At 38.2% G+C, this 20,363-nt stretch overlaps 4 protein-coding genes and 1 pseudogene across 4 annotated transcripts; 1 reads left to right on the top strand and 4 right to left on the bottom strand.

Annotated features, from left to right (window-relative positions):
- Positions 14-4,033, bottom strand: LOC109131005. Its single transcript, XM_019241270.1, has 2 exons — positions 3,957-4,033; positions 14-1,917 (listed from the first exon to the last, which is right to left on the bottom strand). Exon 2 carries the CDS (start codon positions 1,650-1,652, stop codon positions 210-212), a length of 1,443 nt encoding a protein of 480 aa, XP_019096815.1. The 5' UTR covers positions 1,653-1,917; positions 3,957-4,033; the 3' UTR covers positions 14-209.
- LOC104764355 lies at positions 3,828-6,761 on the bottom strand. Its single transcript, XM_010487874.2, has 4 exons — positions 6,617-6,761; positions 6,394-6,513; positions 5,800-6,167; positions 3,828-4,073 (listed from the first exon to the last, which is right to left on the bottom strand). Exons 1-3 carry the CDS (start codon positions 6,707-6,709, stop codon positions 5,802-5,804), a joined length of 579 nt encoding a protein of 192 aa, XP_010486176.1. The 5' UTR covers positions 6,710-6,761; the 3' UTR covers positions 3,828-4,073; positions 5,800-5,801.
- Positions 7,076-8,458, top strand: LOC104764356 (huntingtin-interacting protein K). Its single transcript, XM_010487875.2, has 4 exons — positions 7,076-7,315; positions 7,435-7,490; positions 7,977-8,043; positions 8,143-8,458. The coding sequence occupies exons 1-4, from the start codon at positions 7,184-7,186 to the stop codon at positions 8,233-8,235; spliced, it is 348 nt and encodes a 115-aa protein (XP_010486177.1). The 5' UTR covers positions 7,076-7,183; the 3' UTR covers positions 8,236-8,458.
- On the bottom strand, positions 8,556-13,772 carry LOC104764357 (mitogen-activated protein kinase kinase kinase YODA-like). The gene is made up of 13 exons (XM_010487876.2): positions 13,105-13,772; positions 12,491-12,941; positions 11,746-12,412; positions 11,597-11,637; positions 11,405-11,473; positions 11,054-11,154; positions 10,871-10,949; positions 10,640-10,738; positions 10,375-10,443; positions 10,240-10,289; positions 10,068-10,149; positions 9,563-9,657; positions 8,556-9,423 (listed from the first exon to the last, which is right to left on the bottom strand). Exons 1-13 carry the CDS (start codon positions 13,479-13,481, stop codon positions 9,294-9,296), a joined length of 2,310 nt encoding a protein of 769 aa, XP_010486178.1. The 5' UTR covers positions 13,482-13,772; the 3' UTR covers positions 8,556-9,293.
- LOC104764358 lies at positions 15,218-20,199 on the bottom strand (annotated as a pseudogene).

Consider the following 20,363-nt stretch of genomic DNA (forward strand, 5'->3'; position numbering starts at 1 on the left):
GCTTTATTCGAAATTGCAGAAGGAATGACATTAGAAACTACAGGAAGTAGACCAACTACTTTAGCTGCAGGATGACCCATCCTATTGTGCCAAAGCTCAAAAGACTTCTCATCTCTAATCACTACCGATGCAGCAAACTCCATACTCCTAAAGTGGAAGGTCCCTCCCATACGTCTACCAACTCCCGTCACCGTCCTCGTAGTACGATCCTAAACAACAAGGAAATGATCAGCCAACTGTACTACACACCGATTCTCATCCATTAACTGAGCAAGAGAGATCAAATCAGATTGAAACCCTTTAACATAGTAAACAGATCGCAAGATCAGATTCGGCCCAAGTCGTATAGACCCTTCTTTGATAGATACTCGTTCTCTACCATCAGCTAATATAATTCCCACAGGCAACATGTCTTTAACATCCGTTAACAGATCTAATCTCCCAGTTAAATGATGAGAAGCACCTGTATCCATGATCCAAAAAGGAATAGAAGACATACCGCTTAACTTCTTCAGTTCGTTGAGAACACCAGCATTGAGAAGACTCTTAATTGCTCGCCACTGAGAGTCGCTCACCTTCACAGCATCACGATCATTGTCCGTCACAACATAGTGGGCACTCGCGGAGTTTGAAGGTGCCGCAACGTGAACCGCATTAGCAAATGAGACTCCACGTCCACGTCCAGCGCCTCCATTGGATACACCACAGCCTCGACCACGTCCTGTTGAAGTGCGAGATCTCGGTCTCTCTCCCCACCACTTTGGATAACCGATAACACCGTAACAACTATCACTGGAATGGCCAACACGGTTACAATGTTTGCACACCACCGGCTTGTCTTTTTTTTCTCTTCGGTAAGGTGGTGTTGTTTGAATCGCAAATGCAGTCGCACCACTAGATTCTTCCATGTTTGTAGTGCCGTTTTTCACCAAGTCTTCTTCCTGACGAACAATGTTGTAAACTTCCTCCATTGGTTGAATGGGAACTCGCAAGACTAAGCTTGATCTCACGGTCCGATACAACGTGTCATCAAGTCCAAACAAGAATTGGTGGACTTTATCCTCTTCTCGAAGAGTTCCAAGATCACACTCGCATTTCCCACATTTGCACAGCCTTAATGGACGATAGCTAGCCATACTATCCCAAATGCGAGTCAGCTTCCCAAAGTAAGTCTCAATCGGGAGACCTCTCTGTTTGCAGCATGCAATATCAGCCTTGATTTGCTGAATTCGAGGTCCATTGGTGACAGAGAACCTCTTGTTCAAATGATCCCATAGATCCTTGGCCACATCTCGGTGAGTGATATTAGAACGGAGTGTCGGATCAATAGACATCTTGATCCACGACACTAGAAGCGCCTGAATGGTCCACCAATCCTCCAAATCTGGTGAACCTTCCGCTGGTCGTGCAATGGTCCCGTTAAGGAAACCAAACTTTTTTCGAGAGCATAGAGCTGTCTTCATCCCACAAGCCCACTCATCGTAGTTTGCACCTGTGAGCAATGGATGTGAGATTACAGCCCCTGGATTATCGGCCGCCGTCAAGTCGTAAGGAGAGATGGTTCGTCGCACCTCCGTCGTGGTCGTTGTTGTCGCAGCTGTCGTGGTCGGGTTCGGGTTCATCGGAGGAATAATACCTTCGTTGTTCGTCATCGGTCGGGTTCGTTTGGTTTCTTAGCAAAGGAAAGAAATCAAATTTCGTGCTTTGATACCATAAAGAGGAGACACGATCGAAAGAATGTTTCTCTATATTAATGTGGAATGCATAATCATCCCTTATGTACTACAGAGAAAATCTCTACACATTAATTACAATCAATTACAGTTATTAGCGTATCGTAATCATATTTTTCCATATCGTGTGACTTGATTCTTGAAGACGTAACGTGATGCCCAAGGTTTCACTGATACATATATCCTGCTGGAAAAAAGAGCTTTTGAACTTCTTCATTTGGTTAGTATAAAAGCTTTGAATGGTTGGTCATACACTCCATACTAAACAATGCGTACTAGTAATTTGGAATGCTCAGTTTCATACTAGAGTATGAAGCATTTTTGAAGCAGACTAGAAAAATGTGAATAGATAGTTATATTTCAGTATGGATTTACTGTTCACTCCATACTAACATGTATTTTATTGGTCTGCACTTGATCCGACATTGGTATGGAGTTTATCAAACAAGTGTGTGAATGGTAGAAAAAATGCGGATTAGTCCAACTTTAGTCCGGTCTGGAGCGTACCAACCAACCATTCAAAGCCAAAATAGAAATGTATAGCTAAGACCAACTTCTTTTTCTAGAATATTGTACTGTTAGTTTGATTTTTGGATATCATTTATGTTATATAGTTCAATAAATTAGAGATTAACTAAACATTATTTCTGTTAGACAAAAGTACCACAATAGCATAAATTACTGTATAAAGATGTTTCATGCGTAGAATGCGAGGGTGGAAAAGATGTTGGGTCTGATTGGTAACGTATCCAAAGCTGTAAGCTGGAGCTGTAAGCTGGAGCTGTAAGCTTTTACGGAATAGTGCAAAACTGTAAAAAATAGTTGTATATGAAAACGGTACAAAAAAGCTGAAAGTAAAGTTTTTAATAAAGTGTTTAGTAAAGTTTTCGTGATTGGTAAAAAATCAAAGCTGTACCGCTTTGTTTTTGGTTACCAATCACACACGTTAAAACAGAGTGGATGCTTAATATTCATTTGACCTAAGGGCCGGTTAATTATTGTATAAGTAATGTGGCATATTCTCTGTACCTTTAGAAAGTTATAAGTTACAATGATTGCACATGACAAATTAGTATGATAAAGAAACAACATACTGTATTATATATCCAGTTATCCACTAAAGTGCCACTTACAATAAAAAATAGTTTATCTGTTTCGATCTTTCGACTTTTAAGAATGTATTTTCGACTTGGATACTTCAATTTTCTCAATTAATACTTTAGAATCCAGCTACATTTATAAACACATGATTCTTTTCCTCGGATAATTCTACATTTCTTTTGTTGGTCAAAACACAAAAGCAACCTAATGAATTATCTGAACTGAGTCAAAGAAACCATTATTCGTCGTATCTGCGTGTAATTCTCTTGGCTCTACTTCGAAAACAATCGGCAACAAAAATATACGTATTCACAAATTATACTTGTTGACTAATAAATAATTATGCAAAATTAGCGTAATCCATACTTAAAATTTTAGATGTGTAAGGATTTCAATTCATTTGTGAATCAATAAAGAAAACTTGTACTACTGATTTGGGATTATGTGAGGATCCTCAGCTTATCCAACATTAGACGGATCAACAGGCCATCCATTAAACGTGGACCTAATTGAATTCTATTTGAAATCCGGAACCCTATTACCTAGGGTTCTATATAAAATTGAATTTGGAAATAATCATGAAGCTTATCCATACTCGTTAAAAGAAATAATTGCAGCATGTGCGGATATTATAGTAACAAAACAATCATACAGAATAATACTCGATAAAAACGTAAAAGTAAATAATAAATGAAAAGGAGTTTTGGAATTCTATTTTTAAAATGTAAAAACTTGTTTAATTTATGTTTATGTTATAGATGTTCTATGTAGGATGTAGTTGTGTCTTTTTTTTTCCTCTTTTTTCTCATATGTTTATATATATATATATCGATAGAAAAGTTGATAAGAAAGGAAAATTAAGTATAAAGTATGATGAAGGTGGTACAGAGATTGCCTCCCTAATTCTAGACACCAAAGAAACTACGTGAACGACAGACAATGGAAGGAGAAGGACTATTTTTAAAAAGAAGAAAAAGAGAAGCACTGATGGGATAACGGATGATGCTCAATCATTGTTTTTTCAACGGTCTACTTTGAATTGCTAATATGAAATGATTAATAGTCTTTTGGTAAATTTAATATCAACTAAACGCTGTTCTGAGCCAAACATGAAATACTAACCTGTGTACGTTTTTTTTTTGGTTTTTCATATGATCTATTCCAACTTTTACATGCTTCGCGCTTCTGAAGTAGTGTTGAGTTTTAGGTCCCCGGTTCCCAGTTATATATCAGCCAAACCTGTTTAAACAGCACATATATGATTATTGTAAAGATTACGTACACTAAATTATAAGCATTTCGAAGCCTAACTCTTAAGTTGCTATCATTGTTTTACCAACAACACTGAGAAAACGTGACAGTTACTTGACCAATGACAACCTTTGTTGCGAATCTAAAAGCTGAATTTCCAACCCATGATTTGCCTAGATGCCTAGGTTTAATACCAGCTTTTCATCATAAACGTGAAATATGTTTAGTGGGAATTCGAATTTGAAAGCAATACTCCGTTCTCACAAAAAAAAATTCCCTAGACTTAACTATACAAACGCCACAAAAGCAAGCAAGAAAAATGATACAGACCATTGCTTAAAAAACACAAAATATGGTCACTATTCACTAATCAATGTCAAGACACAGACTATTATCATGAAAAAAAAACTCCAATAATTGGTTTCTAGTATCCCACTAATTCAAATCACTAAGCCGGATTTTTTTTTAATCACACAGAAACAGAGAAACTTTACTTCATCGACAAGAGCTGCTTTTCTTTAACACATGTCATATATTAGTATATTTTTTTCCTGTGTTAAGTGGCCTACTACTATAATCTCCAGTAGAAAAGCCAAACACCAGTCTGGATTATTCTGTCATTCAGTTTTAAATTACAGGAATAGTTCCCAAATCCTAATCTTTGTATCATTATCCATAATGGAGAATAGACCTAACTTAACACCTCAGAAGAGTTTATCCTAATATTTCTAAAAGATCAAATCAAGTAATTACATAAAAAAGCTTCACATGCTGGACTTTCCACAGGGTTGTCTGGCTTATTATACTAAAAAGCTAAAAAGTAAAGAACAACTTGCATAAGAATGCAAACAAAGACTAGCACATGTCTTGGTAAGATCTATAACCTATTGATTTGAGAAGCACATGAAACGAAATATAAGAAGCGAAGAAATTAGGTGGGGTTGCATCGCATTGTATCAAACAGAGCTAAGAATGGAAACATCAAGGTATATTAGAACCTAGCAACGTAAATGCTACAGAAGCCTATGCATTAAATTTGTGATGCAGAGAAGACTTTGCATTTGGATAACACAAGTCACCATAGATGAGACTATCAAGTGTCATATCAGTTGATGTGCCAATAACGTGTTAGGGATCATTCATCGGTTAGGAATGAGACTAACTAGCAGCTTATGAGGCCTACTTGCAGCCTCACTCTCAACCTACCAATGGATCTAGTGAGACTACCTAATTGGGCCTCTCATGTGCTAAATTTTCAACTTTCAATCAAAAGACTGAGGAAGTTTAACACTCAACAAAAAAAAGTCAGAGAGAGAAGTAGGAGGCATTTCTACCGCATAGGACTTCACTGAGATACTGTACTACTTTTGCTAGAGAATGTATATATTCAGCAATACAAACAGATCTGTAAATTCTAAAAACCGACAAAAAATGTTAAAACTGTTCATTCCTTTGGTAGACACATCCCAAAACTTGAAATATGTTATAGCGATGAAGCTCTACAGATGCCTAGTAGCTCACTTGAAAATTTGAAATTAAACAGTTGGGGACTTCATAAGCAGAGATGCAACTAAAAATGACAATCAGGATAGATGTGTTGTTGAAGGCAAATCACTATACAACCCCAATCCTATGCAATATTATGACTGTAATCATCTAATGAAAAGGAAACCAGAATCAATGTAAAAAAGGTAAGAAACCTAAAGTGAGTTACCTTCATGTTGGAAGTGGTCCATAGTAATCAACGTTCTCTCCTGAGCTGAAGAAGACCACAAACGCAGCTAAGATAGCCCAAAGGATGAAACTCAAAAGCACAATGCGGAATTTCACAGTAACAATTCCATCGACCCAGCTACTTTCTTCAGAAGTGTTAACTGAGCAGATCAGTTTTTTAAGCTCGTTGATCTCTGCACGCAAGGATTGCACAGAAACAGACAAGTCCACAATCGAATGGATCCGATCAGTAGAAGAAGTGTCAATACGAGCCTCCACACTAGTAATGGTTGAAACTGGAGAATCATCAGTCGGAAGACAAATCTCTGGCGTTGACGAGAAGTCTAGGTTCGATCCTTGGATAACACTCTGAAGAGAACATCATAATTCGAGCATCATCAGAGAGCACCCAAACACAGAATCGCTACGATTAAGGTTTAATTCTTCCTACTCGTTATCAATCACAGACCCAATCGATTCAATTTCCAAAAACAAACATCCGAATATGAACAGATCTGGGCGTTTGCAAAATAACAGATAAGAAAACATCGGCGGAAACGAAACCTAGTTTAAAACGCGGCGGAGAGAAGCTTACCTCAGCCTCGGAATCAGAGATCACACTAGAAATCTGAGAGATCGGAGTAGATTCGATTAAATCTTTCGTGCTTTCAAAAGAAACGTCGGAGAAGGTAGCGCTCTGTCTCTTCTCCGCAACCTTCAGTTCAGAGAAGCAAAAATTGATTGGAAAACTCAGTAGTACGGTGGAAGGAAGAAGAAGAAACAATGGCGATTTCAAGGATTGATCCGAGTAAATTTACCTTGCGATTCTTCATCTCAGGATCCTTGACTCTCTTAGCTCCGAGATCGGATGAGCGCGCGAAGTTTTTCCTGGGGATTTGAATATCCTTCATCTCTCTCTCTCCAATGTTTTCAAATTTGGAGCTCGTCAATGTTTTCGTAAATGTGAAATAGTGAACTAGAAAATATCAAACAAGAAGATATTTTTGTAGTATGCTTCTCTTCCATGGGCTTATAAGGGCCGATGACACTTTGATGCAAAGCCCAATATAGATAGTTCTCAACCAACTAAACCGTCCGATTTTTGGTTCAATTGAGGTTTAATGGCATTATTTACCGAATCAGAGTTGTTTCAGTTTGTTTTGGGTTCGGTTTAGGATAGTTAACTAAATTAAAATTGAAATAAAACGGTTTGAAACTTGAATTCGGCTCGGTTTGGTATTTTGACCGGATAGCTTTATTAAGCTGCCTTCCTTTATTAGGGTTTCTAACGTTGAAGATTGAACACTTTTCGAACCTCAAAATCTCTCTGTTGCCGGAGATATCATTCACCGAAACTCAAAGAGGAGAGAGAAGAGTTAGAAGCAATGGAGGGAACAGATGAAGCTGGTGCGGAGATAGCGATTGATTCAAAGGACTTGCAGCAACAAAGCAAAGCTTTCGACAAGCTTACCGATCGTGTCGAGGATCGCCAGCTCGATTCGTCTCGTGTTCAATCGGTTTGTTTCTCTTTTTTTTCTTTCGCAGATTAGTAGTTTTGATTTGGGAATAAATTGGGAAAATCTGAAAAATATTTGAGCTCAGTTAGTAAATTGAAAGGTTGGTGTTGTGTTTTCAGGCTATGGCTTCGATTGCTGCTTCTAGGGAAGCTGATCTGAATGCTAAGAGATTGAGGTAAAAAAACCCTTAGCTTTCTTGTGTTCTAAATTCTGGGAAAGGAGATTGATTAAGGAAGCTATAACATAAGTCAAACTAAGTTGATACTGCATTACACTTGTAGTTGAGACTTTAGCTAATGTGTCTGTAGAAATTGGTGGTGTTTTATCTGCTTTTTTTGGGGCTTAGTACACCAAGAGAGTGAATTTTAGAGATTCTGTTTGTTTCTTTACTTGTACACTTGAAGGCTATCTTATTTAGTAGACTAATAGAGTGAATTTTAGAGGATCTGTTTGTTTCATGACATTAGTCACATGAAGGTAGCATATATATCAGTTGTGCTGTAACCGCTTTTACAAGAGAATACAGTGAGACTGAGAAATCAGAATGGTCAAACGAAACAAGTGGCTGGCAGTCATGTGATTTACGGATGAGTTTCGGAAAAGATAGGATTAGACTTTTTTCGTTTTATTAGATTGACAGTTTGCTGGAAAATTACTGCAGGGAGAAAGAACTGGCTTCTGTGAAGATCAATCCTGAAGATGTTGAGATTATTATGAACGAACTAGAGGTTAGCTTTTTTTTCCTTTTATCCATCACAAGCTTAAACATGTATACTTATGCCTGTGTGCACAAAGCTCAGAAGTTTGTCTCATTTGTAAATGAGCAGCTGGAAAAAAATGTGGTGGAAAGAACCCTAAGGGAGCACAAAGGGGATGCAGTTGCTGCGACTAGGGAATTGCTTTCTCGATATCCTCTATGATGGGCCATCTTTCTTTCTTTTTCTTACTTCCAAGGTTTTTTTGTTTGTGTGAGAGAGGTTGAGAGATCCAAGTCTCCAAATATTTAATTGAGTTGAAGTTGTCTATTACTGAATCAATCTCTCTTAAGATGCCCTGAATACAGATACAATTAATTCTGGGGTGATGTTTTGTGTTTCTATCTTATTATCAAGAACTTTTAAGAAAGTTGTTCCGGATTTACTTGGTCTTGGAGCTGTAAAAAGCATGTGGGGATTATCATGGAACATTAGTACTACTTTCAAAGCAAAAGAAAACAAAACTGAAATAGTTGCTAGCAAAAGATTAAAATTAGTCTGATTCATTCTTATATTGGAGGATACACAACGAGAACTTGCAAGTTCCAACCGAAGATATTCACACCTGATATTTGTTGATTAACAAACTTCCAAGTTCTAATTTGACAACCTTTCCACGTGAGTTTGCATACTTTGGCCTAATTCCAATAGATACAACTACATAAAAAAATCCCCCAATGTCTACTCCCAAACAAATCCCCCCATTGGTGTCACCACATTCACTCACTCATAACTGGTGTTCTAAATCCCTTTTGTTTTCTCTCACTGTACAAAATATCATCAAATCTGTCACTCTTCAACGCATTAACATTTAGTATGCATATAATCTTAGTAACATATGCAAGTGCAATCTCTTGCCCATCTAACCAACTAGCGCGTGGTATTTTTGCAATCAACCTCACATCATATTCCTTTCACGCACTTCCTTTAAGCTTTCACAATGGAAATAGAGAGCAGAAGCCAACCACCGAAATTACAGTAACTAACCTGAGCCATACGTTTTTTTTTGTAGTTTGTGTAATGACCCCAATACATCACACAACACAAGTCTCAGAATTCCAGTGGCTGTCTCTTCACACAGTCTCCTCCACGTTGCCATTACACCATGCTACTGTTACTGCTCAAAATTAGACCAATTCTCTATCTTTCTCTGTTTTCATGAACGTCTTTAGAGTCTTGAAGCAGTGCGTTGAGGAACAAAAATGCAAAAACTTTTCTTCTGTTTAGCTGTCCTTTAGAGGAGAGTTGTCAGATAATGCAGCACGAGTCGCTTGGAACTGTATAGTATACTTTCTTTGTAGGTCTCTTAGTTTCTCCATCAGCTCTTGGAATGTAGGTCTCAGCTTTGTATCGCTGCCATGTGGGACAGACCAAAATAGACACAAATCAATGTCAGCATTCGCTGTGAAATATGTAGAACACTTAAATCAACGAGAACCATAATAACTAAAGGCTACACAGAGATTAATGCATGTTCCCTATGTTAAAGTACCTGTGCCAACAGCTCTCCATTAGTGAGATCCAACGAGGATCAATGTCTTTGGGGATTTCCAGCCTCTGGTTCATGAACCCCACAGCTCCGATCACCTGCACATATTTCAAATAAGTGTCTCTCCATACTTGATTTGTGTATGTGTAACAAGAGGAAATGCAGTGAGACTAAAAACGAAAATTTTCAGCAAGCAGGTCGTGAAAGGGAGTTAGGACATCAAATTCGTAGAGATGTTGTAATATATACCTTTTAAGTATCTAAACAATATATAAAATAACATTTCACTTGTATCAGTATATTTTAAGGCGAGTACAATGCTTCCTATGATTATCACAGATCTACCCTTAAACCAATCTTTTGACATAAAGATTCTTGTTAAATTTCTTAAGCATAACTGACAGCCCAGAAAATGTAGGTCATAAGTAGAAAATTTGAATCTCTGATCTCTAGGCCAGATTGTCAGTTGGAGACATCTTTTTATTTCTCTATTTATCAAAAACGATACCTGCATCGAGTTGAGAGTTTCCCATGGGATCTTCTCAGTGGCAAGCTCCCATAGTACTACTCCAAAGCTGTAGATATCAGACCTGTAACAATGAATTAGAGATAGTCACCGATGAAGGCTAAAAATATCAATTAATCAAGGCAACTTAATTAAAGAGAATACAGAAGTATACTTCTCATCAGCAGACTCATTTCGAAGAACTTCTGGTGCCATCCATTGAGGCTGCATAACCAGGAAGAATTCAATTACGATCATTGTGAGAGATCGAATATAAATGAAGATCTGAAACAAGGAGAATGTTAAGTACCGTTCCTTTCCCAGACTTGCTGGTTAAGTATGTTTCATGCTTGATACGAGAGAGACCAAAGTCAGCTACCTGTCAAATATGTCGCTGTAAGTTGAAGATGTTTCTAGTTCTATTTGGATAATCTGAGTCTCACTTTACCAGTTCATTTTACGTAGAATGATTTTTTTCCCCCTTTTTTCTTTCTAAAGCTTAGTTTTCTTTGAGAAAGCTATATAATCATGATGGAATACAGGAACGTAAATGTATCTCAAGATGAGTATCTTACTTTAACAGTCCAGTTCCTGTCTACCAGCAGATTTGATGACTTCAGATCACGATGGATAATGGGTGGACTACAATGGTGAAGATAATTCATACCGCGAGCCTGTGTGAAGAATTATGTAATATGTTCGGTGAGATGAACGGTGACTAAGCCAAATATGGGGGAAAGAAGGATCACAAGACAAATAATAAAAAGAAGGATCACACGTCAAATGAACGGGTAACTAACACTCACAATGTCTAAGGCCATATGGATACGCCGTCTCCAATCCAGTTTTGACGTGCTCCTCTGTAATAGACGGAAGAGACTTCCACTGCAAATAGTAATTCAAAAGATTAGGGGCATAGATCAGAGTATGGCTTGAGGGCCGAAAAAAGTAGAATGAAAGTGAAAGAATAATAAGAAATGAGACCGAACCGTGGAAGGAACTCGGACACTATACAGAGGCGCTGAGGTGAAGTCACAGCTCCCATAAACAGCAGGACATTAGGGTGTCTGAGTCTTTTCATCAACAATACCTTTACAATAAGACAAGACCAACATAAATAATTTAGAATATGGAAGTAATTATTCTCAGAAATGATTCATTCTTCAGTGTGATGCAGTTTGCAAGTGAATATTTTGTAAAGATAATTGTTGTAGTTGAAGAAGCAATCTGACTACTAAGAAATGAAAGACAAGAGTTAGAAACCAATATAAATGTCAACGGTCTTTTTTCCAAAACTATACTCAGAGCAATCACTGTGGAGAAGGGATTAAAAATGACACCTCTTGTTTGAAAGATTCTATGACCTCTTCTGAATATTCTTGTTTGGAGAATACTTTTACAGCTACATCCTGCGGGACATTAGCAGCTGTCAATAAAACAGATTTTTGAACTTGAGAATGCCTTTTTGTTCCCATGGACCCGTATTAACAAATACATATTCTACAATATCACAAAGAAGCCAAAAAACGTACCGATCCAAACCAGAGACCGTGATAAACAGTTCCACATGAACCTGTAAAATGGAAATTACTGCATGTTAGAATGACAAAAAAAGTATTCAGTTTTAAAATGAACGAATGTGTCTGGCAAACGAGATAATCTGTTTGAGAAAATAAGTAACCTTGTCCGATTTGTTCTACAATTGTCAAATCATCCCATAAAATTTCATATTCCAAGCTTTCGCTATCAGTATCAACCTTGTTCATGACACTGCTTTTGGTACTTCCGCAGCTACTAGCGCTGCTTGTACTGTTCGCATTTATAGAAGACGACCACAAACTAGAAGCCTCATTATTGATAGGCTTACTTTCAAAGGGAGGGCTTTCAGACTCGACACCAGCAAAAGGATGAATCTGGAGAGACTTCTCTTTCTCTTGTTCATTCTTTACCCAAGGCCATACAGAATGAGTAGGTCTTCCTTTTGAACCTTCCTGCTCATTCCCTTTCCATGGCCATGACAAACCTTTCTTTACCATCCACTCTTCAGCTTTTGAGGAGAGAACCTTATGGATTGCAGGCTTTCCATCACTCTCGTCACTGGAATCTTTGAAGGGCTTCGAAGAAAGCTTCTCATCGTTACATGTGAATACACCAAAAGGAGACTGGATAAAATCCCCTCTTGGTGTGCTGGCACCACTTGACGCTGCATCGTCCCTATGGTCAGCGAGAGAAGCACCGAAAACACCATGGTCTGAATAATGACTATCCCCACTGCCACCCTCGGAGAGTGTGGCACTATTATCGCCTGACCGCATTTTCGACCTGACCTTGTTGCTCACCCTGGATGCCTGCAATTTTAACATTAGTCAAAATGTGTAAGAGCAAAATAAAAAGGTGAGAATATGCAACCCTACAATTGAACTTACCAGATCTGATATCGTCGATGCTATGGCGACTTGTATAGGCTGATCGGAGTCAAGGCCAAGTTTTGATACAACAGCTCCTCTGGAGTTTAAACCAAGCTTAGAGGCAAAACTATTCCTTACAGGGTTAACGCTCGTTTCACCTTCCGGCGCCTTTAATTTAGCTAATGAGATTCTCGGGTTCAGATACGGCATGGTGTTACTTGTGATACAAATGATCCCCATAAGAGCACCGTCATCATCACAGAATGCAGAACATGTAGTGACAGCTGAAAATCTCTCCCCTGATTTGCTCTTGACAGGAAACTCGCCGGTCCAGCTCTCTCCACTGGCACAACGTCGAGCAATATTCATTGCAAAGGCAGCGTCACGATCATCAGCAATAACATTAATTGGATTCTCCCCAAGTGCTTCTGCTGCAGAGTACCCATATACCTTTTCCGCCATGGCATTCCTGGAACAGTCATGTCACCGAGAATTGGAATCTGAAGTAATAAACAGTAACGGAACAATGCAACTCAAACCTAACTCCCTAATTAGGATCTAACATCTGAAATATCTGACTAGACATTCTCTATATTCCATAAACTGCATTTCACAAGACGGAAGCTACTCACCAGAAGATAATTCGCATATTAAGATCAAAAGCATGAACAGCTTGTGCCATGGACTGTAGTATATTCAAATACTGTTTATCAGTGAATTTACCAGCCGATGGTCCACCGCCACCAACTTCAGACCTCAATCTCATCGAACTCTGGATACGGCTCTCCTTCCGCAACGGCGAAGCGTTACGAAACGAGGCGGAACCGTTTCTCCTCCACGAAGGAGCTACTACATCTCCGATGTTCCTCCTAGCCGGAGACACCGAATGCGATCGATGCCTAAGCTCAGTAGAAACCTTAAGCCTAGACATCTCTTGCTTTAGATGCTCCTGACTCTCTTCTAGCTCTAGTATCTTCTTCAGCAGCTCCTCCGCAGGTGGATTCTCCATTTGCGCTCCCGATCAAAATCTGAAAGAGCTAAAACGAGTTTGAATCGGGGATCGGTTGTTCGAGTTGAATCGGAGCTTTGTGAAGAAGGTGATTTAGTTGCTTAATCCATGATGAAACGAAATAGGGATTTTGATTTTGACTAAAGGACACTGAAAGGAGAGATGATGATGACAATCTCAGCTGGCTCCCTAACCAAAGAACAAAAGTCTCTTTGGAATGGGAGAGGCGAGAGAAACGTTTTCTCAAGCGGTCAACAATAATGGAAACCTTTTTTCTCCGCTTGTCTTTGCTTCTTCTTGGTTTTTTATTTTTTCTTTTTTCTTTTTTTCTTTATCTTCACTTTCCACTTAATTATATATTATTTGATTTTTTTTTGGCGGTTTATTCTTTTCTTACATTTATTTTGGGTAGATTTTGAATTATATTTTTTTGGAGAGAAAATCAAGATTCTGATTATTTTGTAATTTTGGTTTTTATTGTTCTATATATGTACTCTTCTAATAAGAGTGATATTTGCTGTAAATTGTTTTTATGAATGAACCAAGAAGATAGATACAGAAGAATTGATTTGTTCCCAGTTTATTGGGAGTCCTATGTATTCATTGTATATAAAGAGTGTCATGCATATGTATCACTGATTTGCAATATAAGCTTAGATTTTATTGTGGGAGTAAATCTTCTTAAACGTACACATAATAAGAAAGCTTGTGTTGTTGATGTGGACGACTTTATTTGTTTGCTTTTGCAATTAGACAACCTAGTTTTTATTAATTAGTACTAAGCAAGTGGAGTAATTAAAAGAAACAAACGAATTAAGCACTAGATCACATGTTTGTTTTGGCACCTAACTTATACTACAATTTAAGTGAAGCTGTTTCTCTGTATTTTTTTTTTTAACTCACACTACCGTATTATCTTTGCGGTAGATTGTTTATATAAATAATAGCCAGTTAAACTATGATCTAGAAAATCTTATCTAAATCTTAGAAATGCATTTTTAAATTAATGAATTGAAAGTTTTGACCTAAACTTTAGAACGAGAAAAAGGAGGTTGGCCGGTTCTAGTCGACAATTTGTTGGTTATGTAGACAAAAAAAAAAAAAAAATCATGATACGTAAGAAAGATGCAAATTGTGTAGAGAGTGTTGACAACTATATAATCCACAAACATAAATACAATCACTTGTACATTAATTTCTTACGTGTTTCATTTTTCTTTTCTTTTTTTTTCTCGAAGGGAAAAAGTTTCGATTTCAAAAATAACAAAAATAAATATGAACTCGTCGTCGTCGCCCCACCGCTTCAACTCCAATATTGGAATTGCTATATCTTGTACGTCGGCCAAAATATCAGCAACTAACTCACCTTCACAGATTGAAATCATATATACTTACTATTTTTTGTCATTTCCTTTTTTTTTTGATGTCTTTCTTCATTTATTAATGCTAACTTGCCAAGGACCAAGGTGGCATAGTTTACGTTTTAGTATTTGGATATGACCGATCCAATATATTATTATTATTATTTTTATTTTTTTGTAAAAGCTAAAAGATTCAAAAACTTATCGTAGAAGAAAAGAGCTTAACTCCACTCAATATCACATGCAGAAGAATCCCTAAGAAACTTGACTACCGACATTGCGAGATAAACGATTTTTTATTTATTTTCTTTCTAAGATAAGCAAAATTGTTGTCTTCACCTTAATTTGACTTGAAACAAAGATACATTCTCATCATAAATAATTTTTCTTTTATAAGATATCCAAAGTTCGATGCGTTTGTAAGTTGTAACTAAAACTCGGGACTTGAGAGTAATATAACCAAACTTATTTGGGACATCACAACAAAAGACTCTCAGATTAAGCAAGGCCTAATTGGAGGGGAGGGAATACCTAAAACTAATATGGATGAATGATGATGACAAGAAGTGAAGTGAGGTGAGGTGAATAATGACTTGGTATAGAAGACATCCTCCCATGGGTGGCTTCTTCAGTCTCTTCTGATCACATGTGTGCCTGCAACCATTTTATTCACAGAATTCCAAATCAATTAAAGTGACTTGAACAGAATAGATGAAATGATGGATGTGTCCGGTTAGGATAGTTACCCGATCGAGCAAGGAGCCCAGCACGAAGAGTCTACCGAGATAACCAATCTGGGATAATTTTGTCAATCTCTTGCTTAGTGAACATCCCACTTTCCAGCTAGAAGGTCCAAGAAGAGAGATATAATGGCTCCATCAACGTTGAGTACGAGGCTGTTGGCTTTAGAGAGTGTGGTGACTGTCTCTACTTGGACTGCATATTCATGTACTTCACTGTAGGGAAATTAGACCGCGCAAAATTGTCTGAAGCAGCTCCACTCTTTTGTTCAATGATGAAAAAGACATCGGCAGACCACCACAGCAGTGTGTCAAGGAACAAAAAGGCATAAGAGAGAAGGGGTCAACTTTTGTTTTGTTTAGTTGTTCTTGAGGAGAGGGTTGTCAAGTAACCCTGCACGAGTCACTTGGGATTGTATAGCATACTTTCTTTGCAGGTCCCTTAGTTTTTCCATCAGTTCTTGGAATGTGGGTCTCAGCTTCGTATCGCTGCAGCGTGAGACAAACAAAAATAGAAACACAAATTAATGTCTCCATTAGCTGCGAAATTTATAAATCAAGGAGAAACATATACTTCTAGCAAGGCTAAGGCGATGTTCAATATTTTAGTTACCTGTGCCAACAGCTCTCGACTAATGAGATCCAAGCAGGATTAATGTCCTTTGGAATTTCCAGCCTCTGGTTCATGAAGCCCACAGCTCCAATCACCTGCAGATAATTCAAATATGCATCTCTTCGTAAGCAGAATAGTCGTGCGATTGATATAGGACATCAAACTCGTAGAGATGTTGAAATTCTTTGGTTTTGAGTATGGCTAGACTATATGTTTTGGCTTAAAGATTCTAGTTATTTTTCAGCTCCATTGATAGAGCAAAACATGTTATTTTAAAATAAGTTCTGCCCAAATATGTTAGCTAAAGACACTTTCTTTTCAGCATTCTATCGCTCAAAAACAATACCTGCATCGAGTTGAGATTTTCCCATGGGATCTTCTCTGTGGCAAGCTCCCATAGTACTACTCCAAAGCTGTAAATGTCAGACCTGTCTCAAGAAATTAGAAGAGCTAGTTAGCGATTGAGTCTAGAAAAATAAGTAATCAAGCGAATTGACCCAACAGAATACAAGAATATACTTCTCATCAGCAGACTCATTTCGAAAAACTTCCGGTGCCATCCATTGAGGCTGCAAAACAGGTACAAAGCCAAACATGATCATTGAGGGAGGCTGACTATAAAGGATTCAAATCGAAAAGGGTCCATGTTAAGTACCGTTCCCTTTCCGGACTTGCTGGTCAGGTATGTCTGATGCTTGATACGGGAGAGACCAAAGTCAGCTACCTGTTAGAGATGTCATTGTAAGTTGACGACCTTTCTGGTTTGGGGATCATCAATTTGAAGATGGAAGTTCATTCTTCGTCTTGGTTACGGGAAACCAAACTTCTTGCAAGATAAACATGTTACCTTAACGGTCCAATTCCTGTCTACCAGCAGATTTGACGACTTCAGATCACGATGTATGATAGGTGGACTACAACAGTGAAGATAATTCATACCACGAGCCTGTGCGAAGAATCATTTAATACGCTGTATGAGATGTACGGTGACTAAGTCAAATAGAAGAATGTTTACAGCAAAAATACAAAAAAAAAAAAAAAAAAAAAAANTCAAATGGAGCAGGTCATACTTAGAAAATCGATTTTTTCGTGTCAATGATCACAGAAATAGAAAAATAAGATGTCTAATTAATGTATAACTAATACTCACAATATCCAAGGCCATATTGATACGTCGCCTCCAATCAAGTTTTGATATACTCTTCTGTAGTAGACGGAAGAGACTTCCCCTGCAAATTGTAATTAAAGGAGCTATGGCTTAAACGCCCAAAAACACAAAGAATGTAAAGGTAGAGACCGAACCGTGAAACAAACTCTGACACTATACAGAGACGCTGAGGTGAAGTCACAGCTCCCATAAACAGCAGAACGTTAGGATGTCTAAGTCTTTTCATCAACGATACCTTCAAAGCAAAACAGGACCAATGTATATAACTTGGAATTTTTGGATGTTGGTTCTACTAAAAAACAATTAAAATGTCATATTTCTTTCGGCAAAAGCCGCAAAACTACATTCAGAGAATTGATGATGGACAAAAGATCAAAACCAGTACCTCTTGTCTAAAAGATTTTATGACCTCTTCTGAATATTCTTGTTTGGAGAACACTTTCACAGCTACATCCTGCGGTGACATTAGCAACTCTCAATAAGACGGATTTCTGAACTTACAATTTTCTTTTTACCATGGAAGTGTGAATAAATCAACAAATGCAGATTCTACAATATCACCAGGAGCGAAAACGTACAAATCCAAACCAGAGTCCATGATAGACAGTTCCACATGAACCTGTACAATGGAAAATTATTGAAGCATATTAGCAGAACAGAGACAGAACATCACATAAATTAGTAAAATGTAGATGTTATAAAGAATGGATATGTCTAGCAAACATGATAATCCGTTTATGACATAAACTACCTTGTCCAATTTGTTCCCCAATTGTCAAATCATCCCATAAAATTTCATATTCTAAGCAATCACTATCTGAATTAATCTTATCCATAACACTCCTGCTGGTACCTCCGCAACTACTAACACTGCTTGTGCTGTTCGCATTTATAGAGGAAGACCACATACAAAAAGCCTCGTCATCAGTAGGCTTAACACCAGCAGAGGGATTAATCTGGAGATACCTATCTTTTTCTTCTTCATCTTGTACCCAAGGCCATACAAAATGAGTAGGCTTTCGTTTTGAACCTTCCTGCGCATTCCCTTTCCATGGCAGTGACAAGCCTTTCTTTACCATCCATTCTTCAGCTTTTGCGGTGAGAACCTTATGGATTGCATGCTTTCCATTACTCTCAACACTGGAATCTTTCAAGGGTTTTGAAGGAAACTTTTTATCATCACATGTGAATACACCAAAAGGAGACTGGATAAAACCCCCTCTCGGTGTGCTAGCACCATCTCTGTGGTCAGAGAGAGTAGCACCAAAGACACCATGATCTGAATGATGACTATCCCCAGTGCCACCCTCAGAGAGTGTGGCACTGGTATCACCTGCTTGCATTTTCGACCTGACCTTGTTGCTCACCTTGGATGCCTGCAATTTTTACACTAGTCAAAAATATGCAACAGCAAGATAAAAAGGTCAGGATATGCAACCTAGAATTGAACTAACCAAATTTGATATCTTCGATGCTATAGCAACTTGGAGTGAAGACCAAGTTTCGATATAACAGCTCCTTTGGAGTCCAAACCAAGTTTAGAGGCAAAACTATTCCTTGGAGGGATAGAACTTGTTTCTTCTTCTTGTGCCTTCAGTTTAGCCAAAGAGATTCTCGAGTTCAAATACGGTGCTATGTCACTTGTTATAGAAATGATCCCAATAATAGAGCCGTTATCATCATAGAAGGGTGAACACGTAGTGACAGCCGAAAAGATCTCCCCTGATTTGCTCTTGACAGGAAACTCGCCGGTCCAGCTCTCCCCATTGACACAACGTTGAGCAACATTCATCGCAAAGGCAGCATCATGATCATCTACAATAACATGAAGTGGGTTCTTCCCAACTACTTCTGCAGCAGAGTACCCATAAAGCTTTTCCGACGTGGCATTCCTGGAACAATCATGCCATGGAAATAGCAATCTGAGCACTAGTACAAATGAACAATACAACATATAATGCAAAGAGTCTATCCATGAAACCATATCACCACCTTATCAACAAACAAAGGGTTAATTAGGTTGAATCATAGCTGCTAACTGACTGACTATACAATTCCGAAGTTCAGGGCATCAAACAAAATAGGAGGAAGCCATAAACTACTCACCAAAAGATAATACGCGTATCTAGATCTAAGACATGAACAGATTGAGCCATGGACTGCAAAATATTTAGATACTGTTCATTGGTGAACTTCCCTGCCAATGGTTCTTTGCCACCACCAACTCCAGCTCTCGAACTCATCGAACCCTGGATACGTCGTTTCTCCTTCCGCGACGGCTGACCCTGCAACATCAGATGCGATGGCTGCTTAAGCCCCGTGAGCCTCGACATCTCATGCTTAAGATGGTCCTGACTTTGCTCTAGCTCTAGCATCTTCTTCAGCAGCTCTTCCATAGGTGGAGTCTCCATTATTGCGGTCAGAAAACGGAAACCCAACTGCACCAGACCACCGGAATCAAAACTCTACCCTCCGAAATCAGAATTGAATCTGGGAATCGCGCGAATTGAAATCGGACATTGAAGTGTGCTTAAACCATGGTGGTCAAAACTCAAAAATAGGGATTTGATTTGACTATGGAGAGTGATGAATGATGACGACACTGTCTCTCTCTCTCGCTCCCTAACAAAGATACAGCAATGTTTCTTTCTCTCGGGAATGAAATCTTAAGAAAAGTTGACCGTCCAGAAACAACTACTAGCTAGTGTACTAGCTACTGTACACATAAGAAAGATACTACTGTATTCTACATCCTTCTATATTTTGTTTCTTTATTACCCTACCCCCACCTATAAAACGTAGTCTTCAAACCATGTTACATGGATCTAAATTTATGTACATACGGCCATATTTACAGATACAGTAGTAGTTAGTGTTAGTGAATAGAGTGATCGACTCGGGCATGGGTCCGTCCGTCGTCGGATTATATCATATAGATCTTTGATTGGTAACGGCTGTTACTTATGGCCGTAAGAACTTTGATTTTAAAATTTTAGCTGT

Source organism: Camelina sativa, chromosome 19 (genome assembly GCF_000633955.1).
Source record: "Camelina sativa cultivar DH55 chromosome 19, Cs, whole genome shotgun sequence".
Lineage (NCBI taxonomy): Eukaryota > Viridiplantae > Streptophyta > Magnoliopsida > Brassicales > Brassicaceae > Camelina > Camelina sativa.

What these genes read in the sequence shown, in the direction of transcription:
- LOC104764357 (XM_010487876.2), bottom strand. Translation starts at nt 13,481, where the DNA reads ATGGAGAATCCACCTGCGGAGGAGCTGCTGAAGAAGATACTAGAGCTA. An exon ending in TGTAGAACAAATCGGACAAG is followed by an intron (nt 11,638 to 11,745) that starts GTTACTTATTTT and finishes TCCATTTTACAG; the next exon opens with GTTCATGTGGAACTGTTTAT. An exon ending in AATGAGTCTGCTGATGAGAA is followed by an intron (nt 10,150 to 10,239) that starts GTATACTTCTGT and finishes TCATTGTTACAG; the next exon opens with GTCTGATATCTACAGCTTTG.
- LOC104764355 (XM_010487874.2), bottom strand. Translation starts at nt 6,709, where the DNA reads ATGAAGGATATTCAAATCCCCAGGAAAAACTTCGCGCGCTCATCCGAT. An exon ending in CTGAGATGAAGAATCGCAAG is followed by an intron (nt 6,514 to 6,616) that starts GTAAATTTACTC and finishes TCTGAACTGAAG; the next exon opens with GTTGCGGAGAAGAGACAGAG. An exon ending in TCTCTGATTCCGAGGCTGAG is followed by an intron (nt 6,168 to 6,393) that starts GTAAGCTTCTCT and finishes TGTTCTCTTCAG; the next exon opens with AGTGTTATCCAAGGATCGAA.
- LOC104764356 (XM_010487875.2), top strand. Translation starts at nt 7,184, where the DNA reads ATGGAGGGAACAGATGAAGCTGGTGCGGAGATAGCGATTGATTCAAAG. An exon ending in ATTCGTCTCGTGTTCAATCG is followed by an intron (nt 7,316 to 7,434) that starts GTTTGTTTCTCT and finishes TTGTGTTTTCAG; the next exon opens with GCTATGGCTTCGATTGCTGC. An exon ending in TTATTATGAACGAACTAGAG is followed by an intron (nt 8,044 to 8,142) that starts GTTAGCTTTTTT and finishes GTAAATGAGCAG; the next exon opens with CTGGAAAAAAATGTGGTGGA.
- LOC109131005 (XM_019241270.1), bottom strand. Translation starts at nt 1,652, where the DNA reads ATGACGAACAACGAAGGTATTATTCCTCCGATGAACCCGAACCCGACC.